The sequence below is a fragment of the Gymnoscopelus braueri genome (assembly GCF_963280865.1).
Source record: "Gymnoscopelus braueri genome assembly, chromosome: 6".
NCBI classification, from domain to species: Eukaryota; Metazoa; Chordata; class Actinopteri; order Myctophiformes; family Myctophidae; genus Gymnoscopelus; species Gymnoscopelus braueri.
This window is the reverse complement of record NC_137607.1, coordinates 33,346,202-33,370,917: the sequence shown is the minus strand read 5'-3', so window position 1 is coordinate 33,370,917 and position 24,716 is coordinate 33,346,202. Positions and strand designations below refer to the sequence as shown.

At 42.3% G+C, this 24,716-nt stretch overlaps 1 protein-coding gene across 3 annotated transcripts; it reads right to left on the bottom strand.

The window, feature by feature from the left end:
* Positions 1 to 938: 938 nt before the first annotated feature.
* Positions 939 to 18,793, bottom strand: sap130a (Sin3A-associated protein a). 3 transcript variants are annotated; one of them, XM_080431885.1, is made up of 21 exons: positions 18,706 to 18,793; positions 17,880 to 18,009; positions 17,504 to 17,754; positions 17,209 to 17,376; positions 16,705 to 16,831; positions 16,376 to 16,491; positions 16,154 to 16,278; positions 14,594 to 14,744; positions 14,256 to 14,346; positions 10,961 to 11,065; positions 10,611 to 10,752; positions 10,246 to 10,364; positions 9,387 to 9,680; positions 9,122 to 9,299; positions 7,174 to 7,272; positions 6,379 to 6,746; positions 5,711 to 5,959; positions 5,273 to 5,398; positions 4,279 to 4,382; positions 3,460 to 3,573; positions 939 to 3,058 (listed from the first exon to the last, which is right to left on the bottom strand). In XM_080431885.1, the coding sequence occupies exons 2-21, from the start codon at positions 17,989 to 17,991 to the stop codon at positions 2,900 to 2,902; spliced, it is 3,198 nt and encodes a 1,065-aa protein (XP_080288011.1). In that variant the 5' UTR covers positions 17,992 to 18,009; positions 18,706 to 18,793; the 3' UTR covers positions 939 to 2,899. The 3 variants fall into 3 exon arrangements, with proteins under 3 accessions (XP_080288011.1, XP_080288013.1, XP_080288012.1); XM_080431887.1 differs by having other exon boundaries at positions 18,695 to 18,714; XM_080431886.1 differs by lacking the exon at positions 18,706 to 18,793 and adding an exon at positions 18,681 to 18,700.
* Positions 18,794 to 24,716: the final 5,923 nt, after the last annotated feature.

Sequence of the window (24,716 nt, the reverse complement as noted above, 5' to 3'; positions counted from 1 at the left end):
ACTTTGTTACAAGTAAAAGTCCTGCATTCAAAATATTACTCAACTCAAAAACAAAGTACAAAAGTATTAACATCAAAATATACTTTAAGTAGTAAAGTATTTATACTTCAACTAATCGAAAATAGCTGATCTACAAGCTCTGTGTTGTCAAAGTTAAAGCATTTTATTTAACAGGAAAATAACTAAAGGGGGTGATGACAATGGATTCCAAAGCCTATTGCCAGTCTTGTTATCTCAAATGTGTGCCAAAGAGTAAAGCGGGTCTATAAAAGCGAAATGTCGCTAACCCACTCCTAGCTAGCTTGTTCTTAACCACGTCATAGGCCGATTAAAATGAAGTCTTTCTTTACGACACAATTATGTTGTAAAGGTCAGATAGTGAAGGGCTAGGAGTGAAATGCCATGCCTAGTCATAAATTCACTCCTGAGGTGTGACAGTGGATTTTCTCAGGTACCGGTAATAAGGAAATTCACATGATAAAATGTCTTGTGCAGCTCTGCATAAGTTTGCAATACAAATTGCCACATTTATTTTATGCATGGGAGAAAAAGGGAAAGCGATTATTGTTCCTAGAATGATGAACACAAACTGAAAGCTTCTCTCATTCAATGTTACCTCAGGAGTAAGCTGCTGATCATGATGTATCATATACACTCCATCCAGAGGCCAGCAGTCTAGGGACCAGGGAACACTTCAGAGCAGGTCATTCTTCACATACAGTACATCCTGTATCAGGAGGTGTGGTCCGTTTACCTTGATTGAAAGGCTAAACATCGCCTAAACATTCAGGACAACGCTCCACACGCCCCAGACTCTTCTCCCTTCTGGCTCCCAAACTGGAATGAACTCCCAATTGCAGTTAGACTCACTTTCATAATTAGATTTTTTTTTCACCTACCACTGTTCTATATTAAACCCTCAAAAGACTAGACGTGTATTGTTGGAAGTAGCTTTACTATAATTACACAGACAGAAAACAATGTACAACAGCTGGATGCTCCAGGCTCACTTCATCTCATTATTGGTACACTGTCAATGAAGTGCCACATCGCACAGCACATAACGGTTCATCAAGTATACAAAACTTGAAAAGAGCCAAGTCAACAAAAAACAAACAAAAAGAAAGCACATTTACAGTGTTTTACATGGACACCAATGCATTCCACCATTCTAATTACACGAGAATATTCTTGCTTTCAAGTACTTGCACCTGAAAGCAAGCAAATGTACAATGTGGCCACCACATGATATCCGTTTGATAGGGAAAAAAGAAATGTCATCAGTAACCCTGCATTAATGCATAATATAGTATGTTGTCATTATCAAGTAATCACATACATTTACCCTTTAAGAGCTTTTCTTGTATATTCAGTCAAATTCAATGTCCCCACTTGGAGCTTGTATTTTCCCTATTAAACTTAAACCCTATACTTAGTTGAGCGGAGTGCCCCAGGGCTCTATAGTCGGCCACCTCCTTTTTTTCGCTCTACACTAAATATCTTGCAACTCGCTGTGAACTTGTAGATCTGCCATTTTCAGCTAATGTTCACCCCAGAATTATTCTCAATAATCCACACAGAACATATTTTAAACTTTTAACTTTTTGAATGTCAAGTAGTTACTTTGCCTTGCACATCAAAATGGGGCTTCACAGAAAAATTGGAAGTAGTGAAAATAATCTGACCCTTTTTTTTTTGCACAATAAACTCTTTCTAGATGGGTATAAGCACGTAGACAGCATTCACACTCTCTGTCCAGCTCAGGTACACCGAGAAAAATGAAGGCACAGGTTGATGAGAAGAGCACAAGGTCAAGATTGAGATTAGTCTGTATAACACACAGTTTTACTAAAGGATTCCTTTAAGATCATTTGTTTTCTTTAGTTCCATAAGATATCCTTTACATTGATTACATTTCTATCCACTAGAGGGTGCTTGCCTTCACTTGTTCAGCTAAAAACAACATTTCTACTTTAATAACATAAAACTTTAACATTTATGTAGGAAATGATGAATATTAATGTTATAAATAATTTCCTCAACGCAAGTGTACCATACACCTGAGGTAGCTTGTTTTGAGAAAGAATAATTCTGTGACAAGATTCCTTACTTGTGTTTACATTCCATGTAAAACTGTGTCCAACTTAACCAATTAATTCCTATATACTTCATCAACCGGGGTCTGTACTTAGCCCTCTAAAATCTAAAACCAAATCTCTTCGCCAAAAATAGCCTATCTACAAGCTCACAAGCTTGTACATTGGCTATTTTGGCCAAATGTTCACCTATTATGACATGCCCAGAATAGGAACGCTAGGGTTCATTTGGCGCTGATGCTACTTCTAGCTCAACAAGTGAACACAAGCATCCTCAAGAGGATAGAAATTGCATTACTCCCTTAATTGAAATAAATTTACCGCTAACAGGGCGAACCTTATCCGAGACTGACCACTCCATAGCACAATGTCCTATAGAGGAGTGTCAAATATCACAGAACTCTACATTAATATTCTAACACATTCTCTTCGCAGTAGAGGCAGAGACAAAACAAAAACTTTTCTTTTTTTTACTACAAATTGTCTCTGGGGGAAGGGTGTTCAAAAATAGAAAAAAAAAGAGAACAGAATAAGAAATGAATAATGTTTAGAGGGAGGGCCAGTTGGCCTGTCTAGTACAACCTACTCAGCGCTCAGGAAAAGAGCGCGGTGTCTTTTAGTGAGAACCTACTCCTGATGGGATTTTTCCTGCATTGTGAGGTCTTGAAACCCTCCTGGTCTCTTGTTCTCTGCCCTCTCTCCAGGCAGATATAGGGAGGGAGCCTGCGATTGTGCGCAGCAAATCATAGCACCAAATTCTGAGCAGCTCCTCCTTCACTACGGAGGGAGCAGGTTTCCCCACTTCACGCACGTTCTTTCCGTTTCAGTTTGGAGGACTTCTTGGCGGTGCCATTCTTGTTGAGCAGCTTCAGGACCTTGTCTTTGTGGTCCAGGACTTTCATCATGGTGTCCCTGGCCTCGGTCACCTGGTCCATCACCAACTTACAGCGCTGCATGTTACCCTGTTGAAATGAAATGACACGACACCGCTTGAGTTGGCCGTTTCCACTGCTTTGTCAAGCCTACAAGTCATTAATTCAAACAAATGTTTGTAATAACTTTGTTTTCATAATTAAATAACATTCTGCATTCATAACACATTCTCTAATGACTTCTGCTTTTTACAAATAAAACTACATTGCTGCCAAATGTATACAAATACATGATCAATATAGATTGCATGGGGATAGTTGGGAGGAGGCCCGGTACAGGGGGCTTTCACGTAGTAAGGGGCCAAGTGCCCTGTTTTCTAGTTCCCTCAATCAGTGAAGCTTCAAACAGCTGATCAGTAGACTATGTCAGATAGTAATAATAATAATGGCATAAAGCACAAAGCGTCCATGATATGGTCATTTCCACCGACCTGTATGAGCTCATTGATTCGATGGAGGTCATCGTCTGAGCCTGCTCTTTTCTTTGGAATCAGGCCCTCTTGGAGGGTGGACAGTCTGCTGTACACATCATGCTCTAAACTGGACTGTGGACAAGACAAACATAGTCAAAGTGTAAACACAAAGGACAGGATACATCTGACTAGATGCTATATATGATTCTGTAGTACTATATCTATTTTATACAATATGATATCCAACATGCAAGAATATATAATACTTGAGTGAGGTTGACTGGGTAGAATTATGACATTAGCGACCTGTGAACACAGAGATGTCTCTGCAGGAACGACCAGTCTCCAAGTGACCAAAACAAGTTGTCAACAGAGTTAAGAAAAAACTCTGATAATGTCCAGACATGATCAGCCACCTTAGCAAGAGAGTTCTTTTGTCTGGTTCATTATAGGAGGAATTCAACTAGATGATTTTAACAGTGAAGCACTCCTTCCACCTTTATGTCATCCTGTGTTGTGCATGTGGTGTTACTAGTGCTTGTAATAAATGTATCTAAAAGGAATATTGTATTCATCGTATTAATTCTCGGCTGGCAGAACATTAGTATAGAAACTTCTCAACACTAGATGTAGGATCTAATCACAAACTTTGCACTGTAACTTTACCAATTAAGTTGTCTTTTACGGCCAGATATTCTTGGCCTTGTATGTGCATACAGTATATACACACGTGCACAGTGTGTGTGTGTGTGTGTGTGTGTGTGTGTGTGTGTGTGTGTGTGTGTGTGTGTGTGTGTGTGTGTGTGTGTGTGTGTGCAGTCCTAGGCTAACACTCACCAGCTGCCGGAGCTGTGCAGCACACAGGTGGATTTTCCAGCCTTGTGCTCGGCATGCCACTCCTCTCTGATTGGCCATGTCCTGTAATGACCCCTTCTTCTCCTCTGTGACAAACAATAAAAATCCCCATCACTCATCCAAACATTAGTAGGGCTGTGACTATTGTTAATTTTCTTAAAGATTATACAAAAAAAAATACATACAGTATATACACACATTTCAATGAATCAATTAACCACTTAAGCGTTATTTTATGCACAAATAGTGAAAATAGCAGATCTACAAGCTCACAGTGCGTTGCGATGCAGCAAAGTTTTTTAAAATCTTTTTGAACACTTCACCTTTAAGACATTCCCAAAATAGGTTATAAATCTATTATTTTATTGAATTATCGATTATTTTCTATAATAGATTAAAGGGATTAGGTCCATTAACTGTTGCACCCATACACATTAGTTAATGACATTCAGTGCACAGCTCCAGTTAAAGGAATATTTCACTTTCAAACATGTTTGGGGTCATTTTAACTCCTACTCAGGCTTTTGTGTTTCACCCCAGACAGTTTTTAAGTTGCTTGATTCAGTATTTAGATATTTGATATTCATTTTATCAGACACGCCCCCTTCCTATACAAACCCATTGTACCTTCAAACTCCATTTTTACCACGTTAGACTCAATGAAAACACCCGTCCTTGGCTCTGGTGCCTCATACTGCCCTCCTAATACCTGTTTTTTTCAATTACTTTTTTCATTAATTTTATTTAAGTTTTTATTATATTTTATTTTTTTAATTTTCCAAAAGAATTATAAAGAAATAAATGAAAAAGGTTATTGAAAAAACACGGCCCGCACGCACATTAGAAGAACAATATCAGTCACCAGGACTGGGTTTGTGCTCACAAAAGCCTGAGTAGACGTTAAAATGACCCCAAACATGTTTGAAAGTGAAATATCCCTTTCAGACAGAGGTCAGCACATGGCCAGTTGACCTACCTTTGATTCGTATGTCACTATATCTCTGGAAGTGATGGTAGGCTGCCTTCCAGGGGTTACGATAGTGACGCAACAGGGTGACAGGTGGCCGCGGCCTGACTGGCACATAACGCACGCCTTCCTCATCTGGAACACACATAAAAAACAAGGTCAACCGGTGAGGATACCAACCGAACAGCTGTTACCAGTAAGAAAATCCTTGTGAATTAACAACTTGGGCCCAATTTCAAGAAAAGCAAAACATTTTAGATCTAGAATATTTCACTTTTTTTTCCTATTAATGACTCACCCCGTGATGGTGCAAATTCAATACTGGACACCTTTTTCCCCCCTTATTTTCTTATTTTTCCAACTCTATTCTCTTAGTTTTGGGATTCTTCATTCACCATTAACGAATTTCATACAAGATGCTTCAAGAGGCGCAGCTAGCCTACATACCCACGTATTCCCTGGGTGGTGACTCGCGCCTCTCGGCCCTGCCGGTGAGGGGCCTGTTGGTGGCTCTCTCCTCGTCCGTGCTGTTGGTCTCCACCATCTCGCTCTCCTCCGTGGAGATGATGTGCTGCTGCTTGCGGGGCTTCTTCCTGGGCGAGGCCCCCGGGATCATGTCTCCTGACGCTGGGCCGCTCAGGTTGGAGGCATGGGCTGCAGTGAGCAGCGGGGCCAATGGCAGGCCTACGTTGGAACCTGTGTGTGAGAGAAATGTCACAAATATCGAGATCAAATAAACTAACTTTACTTGTGTTTTACAACAATATATGGGTAGAATAAATCCGCTAGGGCTGCAACTATTGATTTTCTTCTTAGTGATTATTCTATAGACTTTTCAATTTGAGTCTTATCGAGAAGTGTGTTTTTTACATACACACATCGTTTTATTTTTTTTCATCGACAAATCGATTAGCCACAATTTTATTGCGTTGGCAAAAATAGTGAAAATAGCAGATCTACAAGCTTTTGACCTATACCGACATACCCAAAAGATGGATCGATTATGAATCGAGTATTTTTATAAAATCTTTTTTGTGTGTAATATAATCCATGAAATCATTTTTTTGCAATGAACTGTTGCAACCCTAAAAGTCCACCCCAAAAATAATCCTTACCTGGCTGGGAGGTGTCCATAGGCTCAGCCTCCTGCTTGATCTTCATGTCTGGAAAGGTGGAGCTGGCGGCGCATGCTGCTGTGCTGCTGGCCGCAGGCTGGGTGGGAGATGCCACCGTGTTGGCCATGGAGGCAGGGACCGGGGGAGTGACAGCCATGGCCGCCGGCAAGGCGGAGAGCACCGTGGAGGGCTGGGAGGGAGGCACGGACCCGGGGGGAGCCAGCATGGTGGGGATGGCCTGGGAGAGGTGCTGCTGGGCGGGCGACGAAACAGCCTGCTGCTGCTCCCCTCCCTGGGAGGGCAACGCCTCGACGGCCGCCATGACGGGGGGTGCCATGGCCATGTGTACCTCCGCTTTGGGTTTCACCCTGAGAGAGAGAGAGGTTGAGAAAGAGAGGGGGGGAGAGAGAGAGAAAGAGCGAGAGAGTTCAGCGTTAAAGACTCGCATCAAAATCTATTCTGACAGGAAGTGAAACTGACCTAGTTCTCAAACGTTTTCATGTCAAGGACCCCCAAATTTAACATTTTGTGCCAGGGACCCCCATTCAAGATTTGTGTTGTCAAAATGTTTCAAAAATATTCCAAATATTTTCTTCAAGATTTTTTTCAAATAGCAGATCTACAAACAAAAATAGTTTGTATATAGATTTAAAGTGGTTAAACTGATTTTGATGCTATAATAACTACGTTTGCTGGGGACCACCTGGAACACCCTCAAGGATCCCTGGGGGTCCCCGGACCCAACTTTGAAGAACCACTGGACAAAGTGACAAGCCGGATGCATGCGAGACTCACCCTGCAGGTCGTGGAGATCCTGCCCCTCTCACAGCGCTCTCCATACGGCCGCTGTTGGGTTCATTGGGCTGGGCTGGGATGAGGTTCTTGCGAACACAGCTGAAAAAATGCAAAGCCAGACAGATATTTGTTTAAGTCATCAGTAGGTCTACTCTGCAGGGCTGTCAAAAGTTTGCCCAAAAATATTCACATTACAAAATAATCAAATCAAATTATGTTGTTTTGAAACTCATCATTATTGGTCCAGGAACATAGATGGTTCCAATGTCACCCGAACCCCTGCACCCAAGTCCGCAACCTTGGTGTCATCCTGGATCCAACCCTCTCCTTCCAGTCCCGTCAACCAGATAACGAAAACAGCCTTTTTCCACCTCCACAACATTGCCCACCTCCATCCCACACTATCCCAAACTGCTGCAGACACTCATCCATGCCTTCATCACATCCAGACTCGACTACTGCAATAGCCTCCTAATACGGTGCCACCTCCAAAGTTCTCAAGAAACTACAGTATGTACAAAACTCTGCTGCTCGCCTGCTCACCAGAACCCGATCCAGAGACCACATCACCCCAGTCCTCCACTGGCTCCCAGTCAAACACAGAATGGATTTCAAAGTACTGATCACCACAAGGCCCTCAACAACCAGGTTCCCCGCTACCTCTCTGACCTCCTTAAACGCCACTTCTCGCTCCCTCAGGTCTGGTGATGCCAACCTCCTGGACATCCCCAAAACAAAGAAACGGACCTGGGGTGACAGGGCTTTCTCAGTTGCAGCCCCCTCTCTTTGGAACGCACTCCCACAAAAGCCACCCCCACCCTTGCCCTGTTCAAAGCCTCCCTCAAAACCCACCTTTACAGACTCGCTTTCCCTGCCTAATTCTAATCCTTAATTTTTATGTTTTTCTTTGCTTAGTTTTTAACCTTTTAACTAGTTATTCTCTTAATATTACTATCGTTTCCCCCGTTGTGTAAAGCGACTTTGAGTACCAAGAAAAGCGCTTATATAAATTGGATATATTATCATCATTATTATGTCCTATACAAAAGAAACTTAAATCAATGACTGTAGACTTCTCTGTGCCGTCCGTGGTTGGTGCTTGGCGCAAGATCAAATAAATGATTCCCAAGTTATGTTTTGTACGTAAGAAATTAAAAGTCCACAAGGTAAACATGGACCAACAGTTATATTTTCCTTGACATACATATAACATAATAATTAAACAATGTACTGACCAAAATGTAAGGTGTTTCCATAGGGGGCTTTTTAGATTGCTCTGAATGCAAGTCACTCTCTCTGCGGTCGAGCTGGGTTGTGAACTCTCTGCCATTATTACCACAAGGTTGTTGTTGAATTATTCAATCGTGACCTACATTTCATGTTCAATGCACGCAAAGTGACGTTGTGTGGCTCCTGTCCTTCCTGTCATGCAATGCATTCAGTGCAGTGGGTCGGGCACACACAAGAACTCGCCAGACAGACAGCTACGGTGGTATTGCTTTTTTACGGCGTGGCTCTGCAGGAGTCCAGCCGTCTATAAGTCTGTCTGTCTGTATGTCTGTCCAGAGCTAATCTTGCAAACCGCTGGACGGATCAACAACACATTTCTTGTGCACACTGCCAGTAGGCCAGTTCCTTTTTTCCACATACGTTTTATACTTTTTGAAATATTTTAACTTTAAAATTATAATGGAAGGCTCTGATCAGACTGAAACCTTGCCCATACATCATAGATACAGTATGTCACAGACAACTGATCACAGGCTGGCCACACACAAAAAAGTTGTATTATGTAATCATTTAATTTTAGATTAGTTGACAGCCCTACTGCTCTGGCCTCTATTCTCCAAAAGTTTGGAAAATAATTGTATTTTATAATAAGCATACATTTTATATAGAGTCAATCTTTATCAATAGCTCAGCATTAATAGACAGTAAACTGACTCACCCTTCATTAGTGGGCTTCTTGCGGAGGATGCTGGGCCGGGGGGAGGAGACCAGTGTGGGAGCTCCTCCTACTCCTGCTCCTACCTGGGTATGTGCCTGCACCATGGTGGCCACCGGCTGGCTGGAGTTGAATGCGGTGCTGATGGGGCTGGCGACAAAGCCGTCGGGCAAAACAACCCCTGGAAAGAGCAGAAGGCACATTGTAAATAACTGGCCAATGAACCCGTTCACGTCAATATCGAGATGGCCACAACTTCAGTGATTACCGGGAGGCTTGGCTTCAGTCTGTGGTTGCTGCTGCTGCTGGGTGACTATGGGCGCCTGCTGTATTCCCTGTGTGGTGATTGATGCGGACGTGTGCAGACCCTGCACCCCGATCGGAGCAGACTGAATGCCCTGCGCGGCAATTGGTGCAGGCTGCATCCCTTGGGTGCTGATTTGTGCAGACTGTAGACCAATCCGGTCCACAGCCATCAGCTGCATGGGGTTGAGGTGGACGGTGGTGGCCACACCCACTCCGGCTGGGTTGGGCATTGCTGAGCTCGGTGCTTGTGGAGTAACTGAGTGAGAAGACACAGGGATTAAAATGCAGGCAATTATATAATCAAGAACATAAAAACAATCAGTGTTCTGCTGCTAACCTCATTTGTCTTACTGTTCAAAAGTTGTACAGCCCTTCAGCTATTGATTTGTTTTTCTCTCACATTTTAAGACATTCCACGTTCCTATTCAACAATGGGAGAACTTGTGTCATTCATGTGTATTTTTACAATCAACTGTGGGAATATTAAGATTCAACGCATGAAAAATTACTTCTACTGCTTGACTGCTGATTCGATGTGGCTAAACTTACCCCCAAGTCAAAGCAGACAGCCTCCATTTTTCACTTCCATGCTTTTGTGTCTTTTCACTTCTCAAGTAATGAGCACGGAGCCAAAACACCAAACAATGTGCTACTGTCCAAATACATACAGAGTTCCCGATACGCGAATCGCGTGGCTAATGCTATTACATACACTACAATAGAGTTATTGAGTGAGCTTTTTGGCTTTGGCTCCCTATAAACTAGAACAGTTTGATTCAAAACTCCGAAGGGATAAAAACCAGGCCAAACATGCAGCTTACCAGGGTACTGGCGGATGGTGGATACAGAGCTGGTGATGGGGGTGTAGGTGTGCGTCAGTGGGTATGGAGACGAGGAGTAGGTGGGTAAGAAGTACTGGAACTGCACAGGGACAGACGGCCTTGAGAAGGAAACGGACAGAATTATACCACAAGACATCAGATATGACACGATGTGTCTGCATTAAATTTATGCTCGTTTCACAAGCATTGTATTCGCCATGCGAATACTGAGGAGTCAGTAGTCGCATGGCCATAATTAATGCAACACCAACGAATGGAAATCGTTGTGCTCGGTCTGTCGTCAGGTCTGTAACTCATTGATCTAAAAATCACTTTGACACGAGCGTGAGACATCTGAAGCTCACCTGTTGTCGCTTCTGGCTTCCATGGTGACCGGGTTAGGAGAGGAGCGATGGCCTGAGATGGGGATGAGGCTGGCTCTCTCTCCGGGGTAGTCGGGCTGGACACGGGGGGAGGTGGGGTGGATAGGCTGTGGGACCACTTTGGCTGCACGCAACAGAAAAGAGAAAATGGAAAATGTTTCACTTCTGAATTCAGATCAGACTAAAGCTTTTGATCCCAATGAACAGAGGTACTGTACCACAAACGCAGTAGTTTTCACCCCACTTACACCGTCGTGGCATCTACAATGTTTCATAATGCCTTTCAAGCGTAGGAGAGTTTTTTATATGAGCCTGCCTGGAGGTGGACCTACCGACAGGGATGGTGGAGGTGGTCACTGCGGTAGCGTGTGAGGAATGTGAGGCCATAGTCATGGTGACAATGGTGTTGCTGGTCATTTGGGAGTGAGGCACACCGCCTGAAGACAGAGGAGAAACACAGAATCTGTTATATGAGTTACAGCTTAACAAATTGAGTACTACTGACCTATGAATACTCTCAGGCAAAGGTGGCCTTTCAATTGTAGATCCATCACTGTTAGGAATCGATACAAGTTACACAGAGTGGTGTCTAAGTAAATCACTGAAGTAAATTAACACTATAATCAAACTTGCATTGGACTCAAGATCCTTACAAACCGGGTTTATTTAGTGCTATTAATTCACATTATTAAACTGGTGATTTTTTTGAATACATCCACACAGAAAGTGAATATTATGCGGCAATAAAGGGTTACTTCAGTTTTTACATCACTGTATCGAGGTAGCCTACTAAGAGCCTGGCAATTGGCAAACGACTCTCCACTGATATAAAAAGGCACTAAACCATACAAAAAAATAACTTCACATCACTATATGGCCATGAAATATCATTAATCTGGACCTTTAGTAAGTCGTTTACATTATCGATGGCATAATAGCCTACTATACTAAGCCAAAACAAAACTCATTCTGAATCTGATGTGTAGGCCTACCATGTGCTATTAGAATTAACATAAATATGATCAATCAGTACGTGATACAGAAACCTCTGTTTAATGGAGTATTTGCATCAGAGTTTTGAGTGTGTGCCAAATCTCTCTTCCTGACTTGCTGTTCCAGTTCATACTAGCCAACATTAATAATTAAGAATTATTCAAATTTCCTGTATTCTTTTATGTTACCACCCTGCCAACTCGAGACTGCTAGCTGGCACCAATATGTGGTGCCAGCCAATCTCAATTGATTGATGATTTATTTTAGATGAGCGCTGATTTAAACATTAGAGTCATGTCCTGTTTACTACACATGATAATTAGACTGTCTTTTCGGCTGCTTTCTTTAAGCGACAAATGCTCTCTGAAAAAGCTACTGGTGAGAACAGTTATGTGAAATAAAGTGCATCTGGTGGGTTCAGGCGTAGCAATATCAGATGGCAAAAATGTGCATTGCAGGAATCAAACTGTCAGCAACTTCTATCAAAAAGCTCCAAATATGAAACAAATCTATGTATTAGAATCGGGTCAAGCTGAGACGATTACCATATAATATACTGTTATCACCCTACGGTCATATGTGTAATTTTCCTGTGTAGCGTTGCCCTGTGTATGTTTCTTCTTTCATTGGTGTGAATGGTGAATGAGTGGTGGCTGAGTGTGACTGGCTGATTACTAGGTGGAGCCTGCAGCCTCCTGTGACCAGGCTGGGGACTATAAAGATGGCTGTCCCCAAGCCCTCTGGTGTCTCCCAACCACACCAGTTCTGTGTTTGAGTGTTTTTAGGTTTGCCAGTGTTTTAGAGGTGTCACTCATGGGTTACAGTCTTGGTAGTGTAGGGGTGGTAACTTAAAATAAATAAAACACTGAGTCCATCTTTATATTACAACCCCTAGGCCAGGTCATAACGCCATATATTGCAAAAGGTAACCCTCATAGAATTTACAACGTTTAAGTTGTTTTCGGTGGTGATTACAAAAAGGGATGATTGCACCCTTAAGAGTAATTCTGCGACGTCTAAACAGAACCAACGTTTCATAGCACAAGCTGGTTTCATCAGGCTTTAACCATCTCGCAATGTCCCTCTTGTATTTGGAGAAAAAGCCACCTCTGTTAACAGAAGGCTGGAGCAAGCCTTTGCTGACAACAAACAGTCACCGTGGCCACATCTTGCTGCCAGCTAGTCTGGAGTTGGCAGGGTGGTAACATAAAATACAGGAAAATGGAAACATAACACTGCTATGTTGGCGAGGTGTTGGCTATAAACTGGAACAGCAAGGGCAGAAAGAGAAATGCTGCACTCTCAACTCTGATCTAAACGGAGGTTTCACTAGAACTCCTACGCCACTGTAGGTGATCGGATCACATATTGATTGACTGGATACGCAGTATTAAGGCTAATGGGACAATCTGAAGATAGCACTGATTTCCCAACCCTATACTGTATATAAATGAGGGCCTGCCTTTTTATGTAGCAAAAACAGGAAGTATCAGTTAAATAAACTCAAAATAACATTGTGAAGTATTTTTAGATACTTCTAAATAGATACTTCAAAGAAGCTATATATTTTTTCCAATGTTATCTTCATACATCTGAAAACTAATAGATATCATAGTCATGCAGGTGGACTATGACGTCTCTTTAACTGATTCACTGCCAATCACGTAGATCTACGCGAACCTATTTAAAGCCGCCACGTGCCAGTCGCGTAGATCTACGTGAGCTAAAAAAAAATAAAAAAAATCCAATTTGACCCAAAGATATGATTTTTCGAAGATCTAGACTCCTATCCACTTCCTTGTTAACTTAAAACTTAAAATTTCTGTATCTCGAGTAGAAAAATCTCTGGCACTGGCTAAAAAAATATATGAAAATACCTCTGGCAGTTAATGGGTTAAGGAAGATACCAAGACTCTGATGCAATTATGCACTTTACTAGTAAGTGAAGTGTATCATTAGCTGACAGTACATAATGACCTCAAAATCACCCTTTGATTTGAAATTCACATGCTTAAAGCAAAAACACCCTCTTTAGGTGAACCACACCAGCAGTCTGACAACCCCTAGCTGGTTGACTACAGCTCATGGTATGCCTGTCATTGGCCCGGTCATTGGCCAAAACATATTGTGGTTTATTCAAGAAAGTCATCGGCTCCATTCATTTCAGCATGGTATCAAAATCAACTTGTAGAGACTTGAAACTTACTTGAGATACGTAATCAAAAACACTAAATAACTTTTAGTGGAATTATATTATAATTGCCTGGTTTTTATTTTATTTATAAAAGTTATGTAATCGCTACATTTTAATGCATTTTACAATGCTGATTAATGTTAAGTCTAGCTGCATATAGACCTTGGAGTATATATAGATTTTCAAAACAAGGGAAAAAAGGGAAATTCAAACATCCATGACTTATTAAACCTGGCATTACTCTTGTGCAATATTAGTGCATATATGTGCATATGCAGTATATATTTTATCTTTAATCACTTTGGACAAAATGTAAACAGAGCAAGTCTAAAAATAAAGCCATTAACAGGCAAACGGTATGGATCTGTAACAAATGTCACAAGACATTTGTCACTGTACATTCATCCATCCTAGACATTGGAAGCATAGAAAGTCCATACCCATTGTGGTAGTTGATGGCACAGTGTTAGTAGCAACTATGGGCGCCACTGTCGCTGCAGCTACAGGTGTCACTGAACTGAAGATGGATTTCTATGGGACAAAAAAATAAGTATTTAATTTTGTATGTCAAATGACTGACTTAAGCCTGATTTATCCTTGGTTGTGTGCTGGTGTCTCACACCAAAAACAGCCGACGTACAAGCTCACAACGCGCCGCAGCGTGTTGTGAGCTTGTAGATTGGCTATTTTCGGTGCACTACACAGCTTATAACCACATATACAATCAGGCATTAAAACCTCTTCATCATGAACGGTGCAGCATGCTGGGAGGTCTGACCTGTGTCATAGTGTGTTGAGGCTGTGGCTTTGGAGCCCCGATGGCCGGGTGTGAAGGCAGGGTGATGCGTGTGGCCGGGACGTCACGGGATGACTGAGGCCTCTGGATACTGATGGTGGCAGGAGGGTTGTGGATGGTCAGCCCTGGGCGCCTGCAAAAAAGTTCATAAACACTTACAACATCAGTCTTCATTGTGGGTAAAACAGTCATAGAATGGTTCATTGAATCCATAAGTGAATGGTTAGTAAAGGAAAACACCACCTCTAAACAAGAGGTTCATTCATGTTAACAAAATTCCTAATATATCCAGATATTTGACTTTAGGGCTGCTAGTTTGAGAGGGCGGTAATGTGCAATGTCTATCGGCAGAGCAGTTGATGGGTTTGCAAGTTTGACAGACAGCAGTGATACCAGTACAGCTGACACTAATGGACTAAAGAGGTGATCCTAATGAAAAGGGACAGCCCACCACAAACTGGCATTTCTTGGATTTTCTCTCTCTATTTTATTATTGCTCTGAGTGCTCTTTCCAGTTGATGCGGTTCTCCAAATAAAGGGGAAGAGGGGTGTAATACTCGTTTGCTGGCAAGATATGGCTGCCATTAGTCAATATTAGGAATATTACTGACACACATCACACCCAAAGTGACAGTTTAAAGCTCACAGTACTCAACAATTTCAACATTGACAGGATATCGTATTGGTGCCTGCATGGACACACTGCACTGGGTTATTAGCTGTTGAGTGCAGCTTACCACCCTAAAAACTAGAGGCTTCATTATATGAGCTACTTTAAATATTCCGAACCACCAACTTCCGGCTACAAAATAGATATAAATACGATTTAATGCTCATGGCAAAAAGCTTCTAGGGTTACATAAAAAACTGAAATTCTCCTATGGTGTAATGAAACTATTTTTACATTATCAAATATTGACAAACATTTACAGCTAGACAGACACAAGAGAGAAGTGTTGTGGCATAACAACATTGCAGCTCAAATGTGTCATATATACAGATTCTCTGGTTTCTCTAATATTGATTCTACCACCCTGTTCAATGAGAATATCATTTAATTGTAGTATTCCCCTTTAAGGAATTAAACCAAGAACACTTCGAATCCCCTCCATACAATGCACTTCTGATCAATCGGATTTAAAAAGCATCACAAGCTATTAATGTCCTCACTTTCAAAAAACGGTAAATGGTGCATTTATTTAGCGCTTTTATCCAAAGCGCTTTACAGAGATTGTGCATTACATTCACCCATTCACACACACATTCATACACCGATGGTGGAGGAAACCATGCACGGCACCAACCTGCTCATTGGGAGCAATTAGAGGTTCAGCGTCTTGCTCAAGGACACTTCGACAGTAACTCTTCTGGGGGAGCCCGGGATCAAACTGGAAACCTCACGGCTTCCATCCGGCCGCTCTACCGGCCACTCTACCCCTGAGCCACTGCCGTCCCGACAAAATGATCCATTATATCCCCCAGGCATGAAGTTCATACTATTCAATCCTGATCCAAGTAAGGATTACTTTTAACAGTACTTACCCATGCACCATCTCTGCAGAGTGTGTGACTGTTGGATTGATAATGGGAGACTGCGTTCTGGTTGCTGATATAGGGGCCACCACTGTCGGCAGCACAGCTGTCGAGGTGGTCACAGCAGGGCGGGACTGTGCAAAGATGACGGATGATATTATTATTATTCTGTTTCTCTAAAAAAAAACGGCCATCACAAGGCATTACGTCGTTCTGAAAAGAGAAACGCACCTGAATAGAATGGTGGATGATATGTTGTACAGTGGGCTGCCCGGGGCCTGTGCCTCCACCAGATGCTGGCCGCAGGACGGTTTTGTTGCCCGACATCACAGCTGCAGCAGCAGCCCCTACAGGACAAACAACAACAGAGATCAAGCGATCATTACTTAAAAAACAAAAAGGTGATTTGATACTTGTTACTGTTAGGGCGTGATTTATACTTCGCACACCGAAAATAGCTGTACGACAATGTCAAAACGCATCGCATTGTGAGCTTGTTGGCCGGCTATTTTGGTGCGCGACACCCGCGCAGCACTAAGTATAACACAGGCTTGACATACCTCTGGGTAAATGAGAGGTGAATGTCTGAGGAGGAACAGAGGGCGTCCCGATCTGCAGAGCTGGGGCACTGCTTCTAATGATCTGGATGTTTGCTGGCATCAAGTGATGGAGGTTACTGGAGTGACCCTGAAAGCACACACAAAACCAGTAATTCAGTCAGTAATTGGACGAAGACAAGGAATAGAATGCAATTAAGGTGTTGCCTCCCTATCCAACATACTTTTAGCTGTTGATAACAAGTTACTAGGGGTTCGGCTCGTGAACAACACCACACAAATCACAGTGCAGTTTTCAGTTGGCTGCTGAATAATTAACTTCTGTGCTGTACTGTTTCATGGCGTGTCTGTTCTCCACTACAGCGAGTTACACTGTCTGGGGCACTGTGTTAACTTTCTCTTAAATGTTGTCATGCATATAGTGGTGTGATTGGTCTAATTTTGTGAGGACATGCAGAAGTGCAACTGTTCTCAAAAATGCTAACATATATCACACAGTGAGCTTACCTGCTGACCACTGATAGTCGCCACAGGAATGGAAGGGGTTGGAGCAATGCTGCTCTCCAGGGTGACAGTGATGTGACCAGGCACCTTTGGAGGTATAGGAAGATGGCCCTGGTTGGAAGCTGGCGCTGGGGCAATAAGACGACTTGGCATAGGCGACTTCAAGACAGCCTTTGAAAAAGCATTGCAAGACAACAAATTAGCTATACAATTCTACCACCAGCCCCCATCCATATATCAACCAAACAACTGGAGTTACACCTTCTAGCTGCCAAGCTACAAGACAAACAAGTCTAACCTTCATTTGTCCCTCAGTGAGGGTTGTAGGCTGGCCCTGTGGCAGGTGGATGGGAGGGCCTGGCACAGCAACAGTACCAGGCTGGATGGGCACTGCCTGGGGAGGACCATGTGCCTGGACCTGCGGGTAAGGTCTCACGACCACGGTCTCCTGCTTGTCATCTCTGAATGTCATGGTTCCTCCGGCCCCACTCGGAGGATGATCATGTGGCCCATGATCAGCTTCACGGCCACTCTCCATATCTCCCCCAGCTAATGGAAGACAAGGACTTCTTAAGATACGTTTCATATCCATTTGTTTCCATAGCTGAGGAAGTTATCTTCCTCTCCAATTTAACAAACAATGCAGTGATATTCTACTTTTCTTCATAATATACCCGTTTGGTTTGATGCTTGATTCACGGTAACCAAGTTTCCACTCCCAGGGATCTGGGGTGTTCCTCCACTGTTGACAGGCATCCCATGTCTTGGGAATTGCTGGGAGCTCATTTCTGGCTAATTAATGGCCTGGAACACAGACAACACATGAACAGCGTTAACAACAAAGGGCATTAACGCTGCTTTAACATTCATCGGTAGCTTGCTGGCTATCGCTACTAGCCCCCTGTGTCAGCCAGCAGCCGGCGTGAAGTAGACAAGTGTTGTTGAGGGGGGTGGGGAGACATCATGTCATGGACATTGTCGATTGTCGAACTACAACAGAACCTCGTCAGCAGCAGCAGATGAGAGATCGGTTTAGACAGAGTAGCTGATGTTGAGAGGATTGAATATCGGTTAAAAGGCGAGAATCGTTTAAAAGGACAAGAGAACTCTCCGTTTAGGCGCAGGGTTTCTTAGCTATCGTAAATACTAGACAACACAACTGGTCGACTGCAAACTACAACGTTATGTAGAGATAAGCGTGGGCCGTCTAGAAGAACCGCACAGGGCGAGTGGTTTAGACCAAACAACGGGACCTGGTGGGTGTTTAATTAATTAAAACCCGGTCCAATCGTTCACACAAACCACACTAGCAGAACCACCTCTTTTACTTAGCTGTGTGGGGTTAGTTAGCGCGTTAGCATGTTAGCCTAGCTAAGGTTTACAGTCGTTAACACTGCGTTTCATGCAACAACAACAAAAAAACAACTTCCAGCGGCGACACTTTAGATGCGACATAAAAACAAACGAAGACATACACATCAACACGCACTCGTGCGTTACCGTATTTTTTTTTGCTCAGGCTGTTTTGATTTTTTTTTCTACAGTTTTTCCATTCGTCTTCTTTTCTCTTTTTTTCCCGACACCAAACATGTAAAGCCGGAAGAACGCTGGCGAAGCAGCGGAAACGCCCCCATGCCGCGTTCTGTCCAATCGGAAGAGAGACTCGCGGGATCCTTGGCCAATCGGGAGGCAGGGGAATAGTGCGGGAGGGCGTCGCTGGCTAAAAATAGCAGATCTACAAGCAATCAACGCGTGGCGATGAGACGCGTTGATAGCTTGTAGGTCTGCTATTTTTTTTTACCGTCGTATAGAGCAGCGTTGCCATGTCAGCTTATTATAAGCGACTTTGGGCTTGTTTTTCTGTAAAGTTGCTTAATGTAAATATTATTGGTGGTTGTGGCTTTTGGGGCTTGTTTCTAAAAGTGTAGTTGCTTATTTGGGCTTGTGTCCTACATGTTGTTTAAACCAGTGGTTCTCAAACATTTTCATGTCACGGTCATGATGGACCTCCAAATTAATATGCGTCCGCGTATTGTCGTATCCCCCATCTGAAAAAATGTTGTGCCGTGCTTATGCGGGCTTTTCTAGGGAGACCCGCTGTGTTTTTTTTAATAGCATTACTACAAGCTTGTAGATGTGAGCTAGCTTGAAATGTAGATGTGTTTGTCGCTTCTTTTGGGCTTGTTTTCATGCGTGGTTGCTTATATTCATCGCAAAATCTGGCAACAATTAGAGAGAGAGCGTGGGGAGGGGTACCGAGGCAGAGCGGCAACCAGGACGAATGTGTTGGTTGTTTGTTGTGGTCGTTCGGCTCGACGGCCATTATCTTATAAAAGAATGATGGCTTTTCCAAATGATATATCATCGTTGGGGTGTTTTTGTTCCCCGTGCCTGGCCCGAATCCAAATTAGGAAGCGGTGGTGAGCCTCAACTGCTCCGGCAAACGGACGAGCAGTAGTCCTGTTTAGTGCTGTGTAGCAAATAGCTATACTGTACACAATCCACTAGAGGGCAGTAGCAAGTCACAGAAGTGTTAAATCACTGGGGGAATGGTCGAATGGGGTAAAAAAAAAAAACCACTTGCTAAAAACAAATGAAACAATGGGATTCCATAGTTTTGAGTCTGACACACATACTGAATATTTTAACAGAAGGCAGCACTGTACAAATTCACACAAACATGTTCCTAATACAGATAGAAATCATAAAAGGACTGTATATGAAAGAGTTGGTGGAAGGAGTAAAACCCCACAAGGCTTCCACTAATTACATTACATAAGACATTTTTAAGTTATTCCAAATGTTTCAATTTCTTTCAAGATTTTTCTAAATGTTTCAAAAATAGCCGATCTACAAGCTCACAATGCATCGCAATATCACACAAATTCTCCTTATACAGCACGGCCACCAAGGTATGGAATAGTCTAACCCCAACCCTCAAAAAATGCAGTTCGCTGGGCTCATTTAAAACAGCCCTAAAAACTCATCTTTCTGGAGGCCACAAGAGGAGGTAGTACCAGTTTCCCGGTAGACAGACGACCCCCTCCCCTTTTTTTGTATATATTTTGTATTTGTTCATGCTTTTTTATTTTGTACATAGTGTATTTTTTCTCTGTATTTTTATGTTGATTTGAAATGTTTGGTTGCAACTATATATGTCATGAAATTAATTCAAGGACCCGAACGGAAACAAGTCCGCAAGGACTTTTTTGGTCGGACCTTTTAGACAAAAGTATTATAAATGTAACTGTGTTGTTTTACATTCTTTTGCCTAATAAACATTTCAATCAATCAATCAAAGCATTGTGAGCTTGTAGATTGGCTATTTTTCTAATAGCCTAAGTATAAAATAAGGTTCAAGTTAAACTGACTGTAAACTGACTGTGATGCTATATTAATTCATTTTGCTGGGGACCTGCTGAAACCCCTTCAAGGACCACTGAGAACCACTGCCCTAGGCTGCACTTTTTTCCTCTGTATCGGCCCTGTGTTCTAACTGCTTTGCTGCCTATGGCAACTGAATTTCCTCCGCAGATTCAATAATCTAATGTGTCCCAAGAAAGACACTGAACCCCAACTGCTCCCCGGGTGCTGTTCTTCTTCTTTCGTGTATCATCATCATTGATGATTGGGTGGCGACATTTGTTTCACAAGATTTTCTTGTTACTTGCAGGGGAGGCCACGTGGAGGCTGTCGTCTTCTCCCCCGGTGCTGTTCAATAGATGCCCACTGCTCCTAATAGGATGGTTTACATGCAGAGAACAAATTCCATGAATGTGCAAATGACTTGGCCAATACCTCGACAACAACTAGAACACACCAGGAGGAGCCAGGGATCGAACTGATAACCTTTTGGTTTCCAAATGGTCAATCTATCTCCTGAGACATATTGCCACATCCCAGGATTGTCACCAGTTGCGTGTCAAGGGTTTGTTTGATAAGATCTTCACCAATTATCTCGGTCTCCTCCTGTGTTTGAGAACTACATTTACACAGAACAGTTTACATGGCTTCACCACTGCTGAGTGCTGATAAGCCGACGACCCAGCCAAAACCTACATGCCATTACTTCCATACTGTTTTCTTTAGTTGCGCCAAAGCTCATTTCCAAATATTGACTGATTGGCTATCATCAAAATGTTTGCATCGTCACAACAAGGCAATATGCTTCTCTAGAGAATGAATCTTTTCTGCTTTATTATCCATACAAACGACCTTGAACTGAACTTTTGGAACTAGGGCAGTGTTTATCTCAGAAAAATACAAAATTAAGCAGGTTTACAGTACAGTATTATTGATAAGACTAAGATTAAGATAAAAAGTGACTGATGCCAAATGACCAAGGAGATCTGGGGGGACTGAGGGTCAACCATTTTGGACATAAAAAGCTTGCAGATTACAGTCAATAGGCCCAGGCGTCAGCATCATGTTACTCCCACATTCAGAGGACCATTACATCACTCATATATCTTGAATACATGGCCTGGGCTTTAGGTATTTGTGATCTGCTGGCCAAAGCTGTTTTTCCAAGATGGTATGTGTTATTTCTGTCACTTGCCCTTACACAAGGTCGTTGGATCACAACAGCATATGATGAGGTTGCTTGATATCCTTGTCTAGCCTGCAGGCACACATACTGAAACCTATACCCTAATAGTACACATTTCCTCTTCCTCATAGATAGGCTATTAGAATCTTCATAGTTTTACAGATGCAGTATGGATTTTAGCCGTAACCACTTAAGCCCTATATACTTCATTTACTGGAGTCCCCCAAGGGTCTATACTAGGCCCACACATTGTTTCCCTTCTACAACAAATATCTTTGCCGTAAATAGCTGATCTACAAGCTCACCGCCCGTCGAGCTTGTATCTATCGCAGAATGTTTGCCTGTTATGACATGCCCAGAATAGGGAGGTTAGGGTTCAGAAGGTTAATCAATTCCATCACCTGAATACACAGCATAAACAACAGGTGTTCTGATTCTGGAATCCCTCAACAGTGTGGAAGGCACACACTGCTGAGGGAATGAATCGGTGCCAATTGGGATAACCCACAACTGGCATATTGTCTTCAGAAAAAGGAAATGGCTTTCAAGGAGGGCCTTACCATGATGAGAATTTAACCCTAAGATTTGACATGCTTCAGCTTTGGTAATCGTACAAATATCTAGTAAAGCTCTTGTGGCTTCAAATTAAGTAAACAAAAACGTCTGTTGCCCTCCGTGAACACATGAATAGAAGCCACCACTGAGGCACAATATCATTACAGCATGTCAGTCCTAATATTCCACAGGAGGCAGGTCCACCACAGCAAAATAGATCTTATTATTTACATACACCTGAGACATAATGGGTTACATAAAAGGTCTCTTTGGATTCTTGCATGCTACGGCGTGAACAAACTCTAAATTCTCCAGCTGTACTTACCCGCCCACATACACCTGTTGGTATGTTGTTTTAACTGCATGGGAACTTGTGAAACACTCATAGCAAGCATTCTTTGGATATGGCTGCAGACATGCAGGGTTGAGAAACGAATGAAGGTTGAGAAACTAATCACGGCCATCGTTCAGTTCTGGAGAAATTCTGATTCACAGATAGAGGGGAAGGCATTGGGAAATGTATTCATGTCAATAAAAGGTTGCCTAGTGTGTGTAACTGTGTTTGCAGTTCCTGAAATGGAACAGGCTGTGAAATGCATGCTTCTTTTTTTTGAACGTCTGTTGACAGATATTTTCAGAGAAAACATTATGCATTCTTTTTGCATTTTCTTTGTACTGCCAAGAGTGGTCATTACATACACTGTTATGCTGATTGGTTGTTCAGTGCCTGGTAGCCATCATCAGAAAGCGGAGTATCGTGTTCTCTACTCACTCCTGTTATTGTATTCATTTGAACAGCTTACCATAAATCACTTGTATTGGCAGCGGTGGACTACAGTATAGATTACAGAAACGTACTTGTGGCCAGAAGGTTTTCGTTCTTCCCCTGGACTGGCATGGAAGTGAATGAGTAACACTCACCCCTCCCTCAATCAAGAACTGTGTGCATATAAAAACAACTTCAAAAATCGGCTAGACTAAAAGTTAATGATGATAATAGTAACACACTTAAAAATGAAATTAAAAAATCAGTTTCTTTAATAGCACACCTCTAAATGGACATCTTCTCACAACACATGAGAGTTTTTTGACTCATATACTCCTGTATTCTTTTAGGACATTTAGATGATGAATCAATCTAGACAAGGTAGGCAGCTCATTTGACTCATTGTAAACCACAGGCAATCCTAGACATCCAGACAGCCCTGGTGAACTCCTGCGGCTCACCCCAAGAAACTAATAAAATGTTTCACCAAGGATATCATTTCTCTAATGTCTCTGCTGTAGAGGTGGCAGTGGTGGAAAGTAACTAAGTACATTTACTCAAGTAGCTAATGTACCTGATTACAATTTTGAGTTTCTTTGACTTCATACTACTCCGCTACATCTCAGAGGCAAATATTGTACTTTTTTACAAGGGGGGGGGGGGGGGGGGTGTAATAACAGAGTATTTTATATGCGGTATTGTTACTTTTACTTAAAGAGTACTTCTTCCACCACTGAGAGCTGGCAGCCAGAAGCAATGCCATCATCTTTGAGCATTGAATTGTTGTATTTGACTGAAAAATTACATACAATACAAAATCCCATATTTTGTCCCTATGTGAAAAAGGTCAGGGACAGGTGTGTTGGTAGAGCAGATGTTTAGATAAAATAGAAGAACCCGTACACCGTCTTCACTTGCTCAGTAGAGAAAACTTTAATTAAGGCAACGTTTCGGGCATCTATCTTGTGAAAGATGCCTTTCCTAAAAAAATAATGTCTTTCATAGACAAAGTAATATGGTTAGTAAAAGGGAGGTGTGTACATCTCAGTGAGTATGTGCGCTTGTGTACTAAATAAATAATCATCATTACTTTAGAATTCTTTGAAAAAGAAGGTGGTCAGTTAGATAGAGTATGCTTACTGAGTGGCTTGGGGGTTTAATGCAAATAAAGGTTAAAACAGCTATTTACATCATTGGTTCTCAAAGTGGGGTCCTTGGGGGGGATCCCCAGCAAAATGAGTTAATATAGCATCACAATCATTATAACCACTTAAACCATATTTCATACTTTGGCTATTCAAAAATAGCAGATAAGTTCATTGCGCGGTACCGAGTACCGCGGTACCGAGTACCGCGGTACCGAGTACCGCACTATGAGCATGAAGATCTGCTATTTTTGAAAAATCCTGGCACAAAATATGTTTTGAGACAGGGGGTCCGCAGCAACAAAAATGCATTGACATGAAAAAGTTTGAGAACCACTGATTTACATGACTAGAATATAATAGCCTACTATTAGGTGGATAAAAAAACATTGCATGGATGCAGTAGAGCAGCATAAAATTGCAACAGAGAAACTGATATAGGAAGGGGAGGGGGTATCAGAGTGGTCCAGGAGGTACAGAGGAGCACTTGACTTTT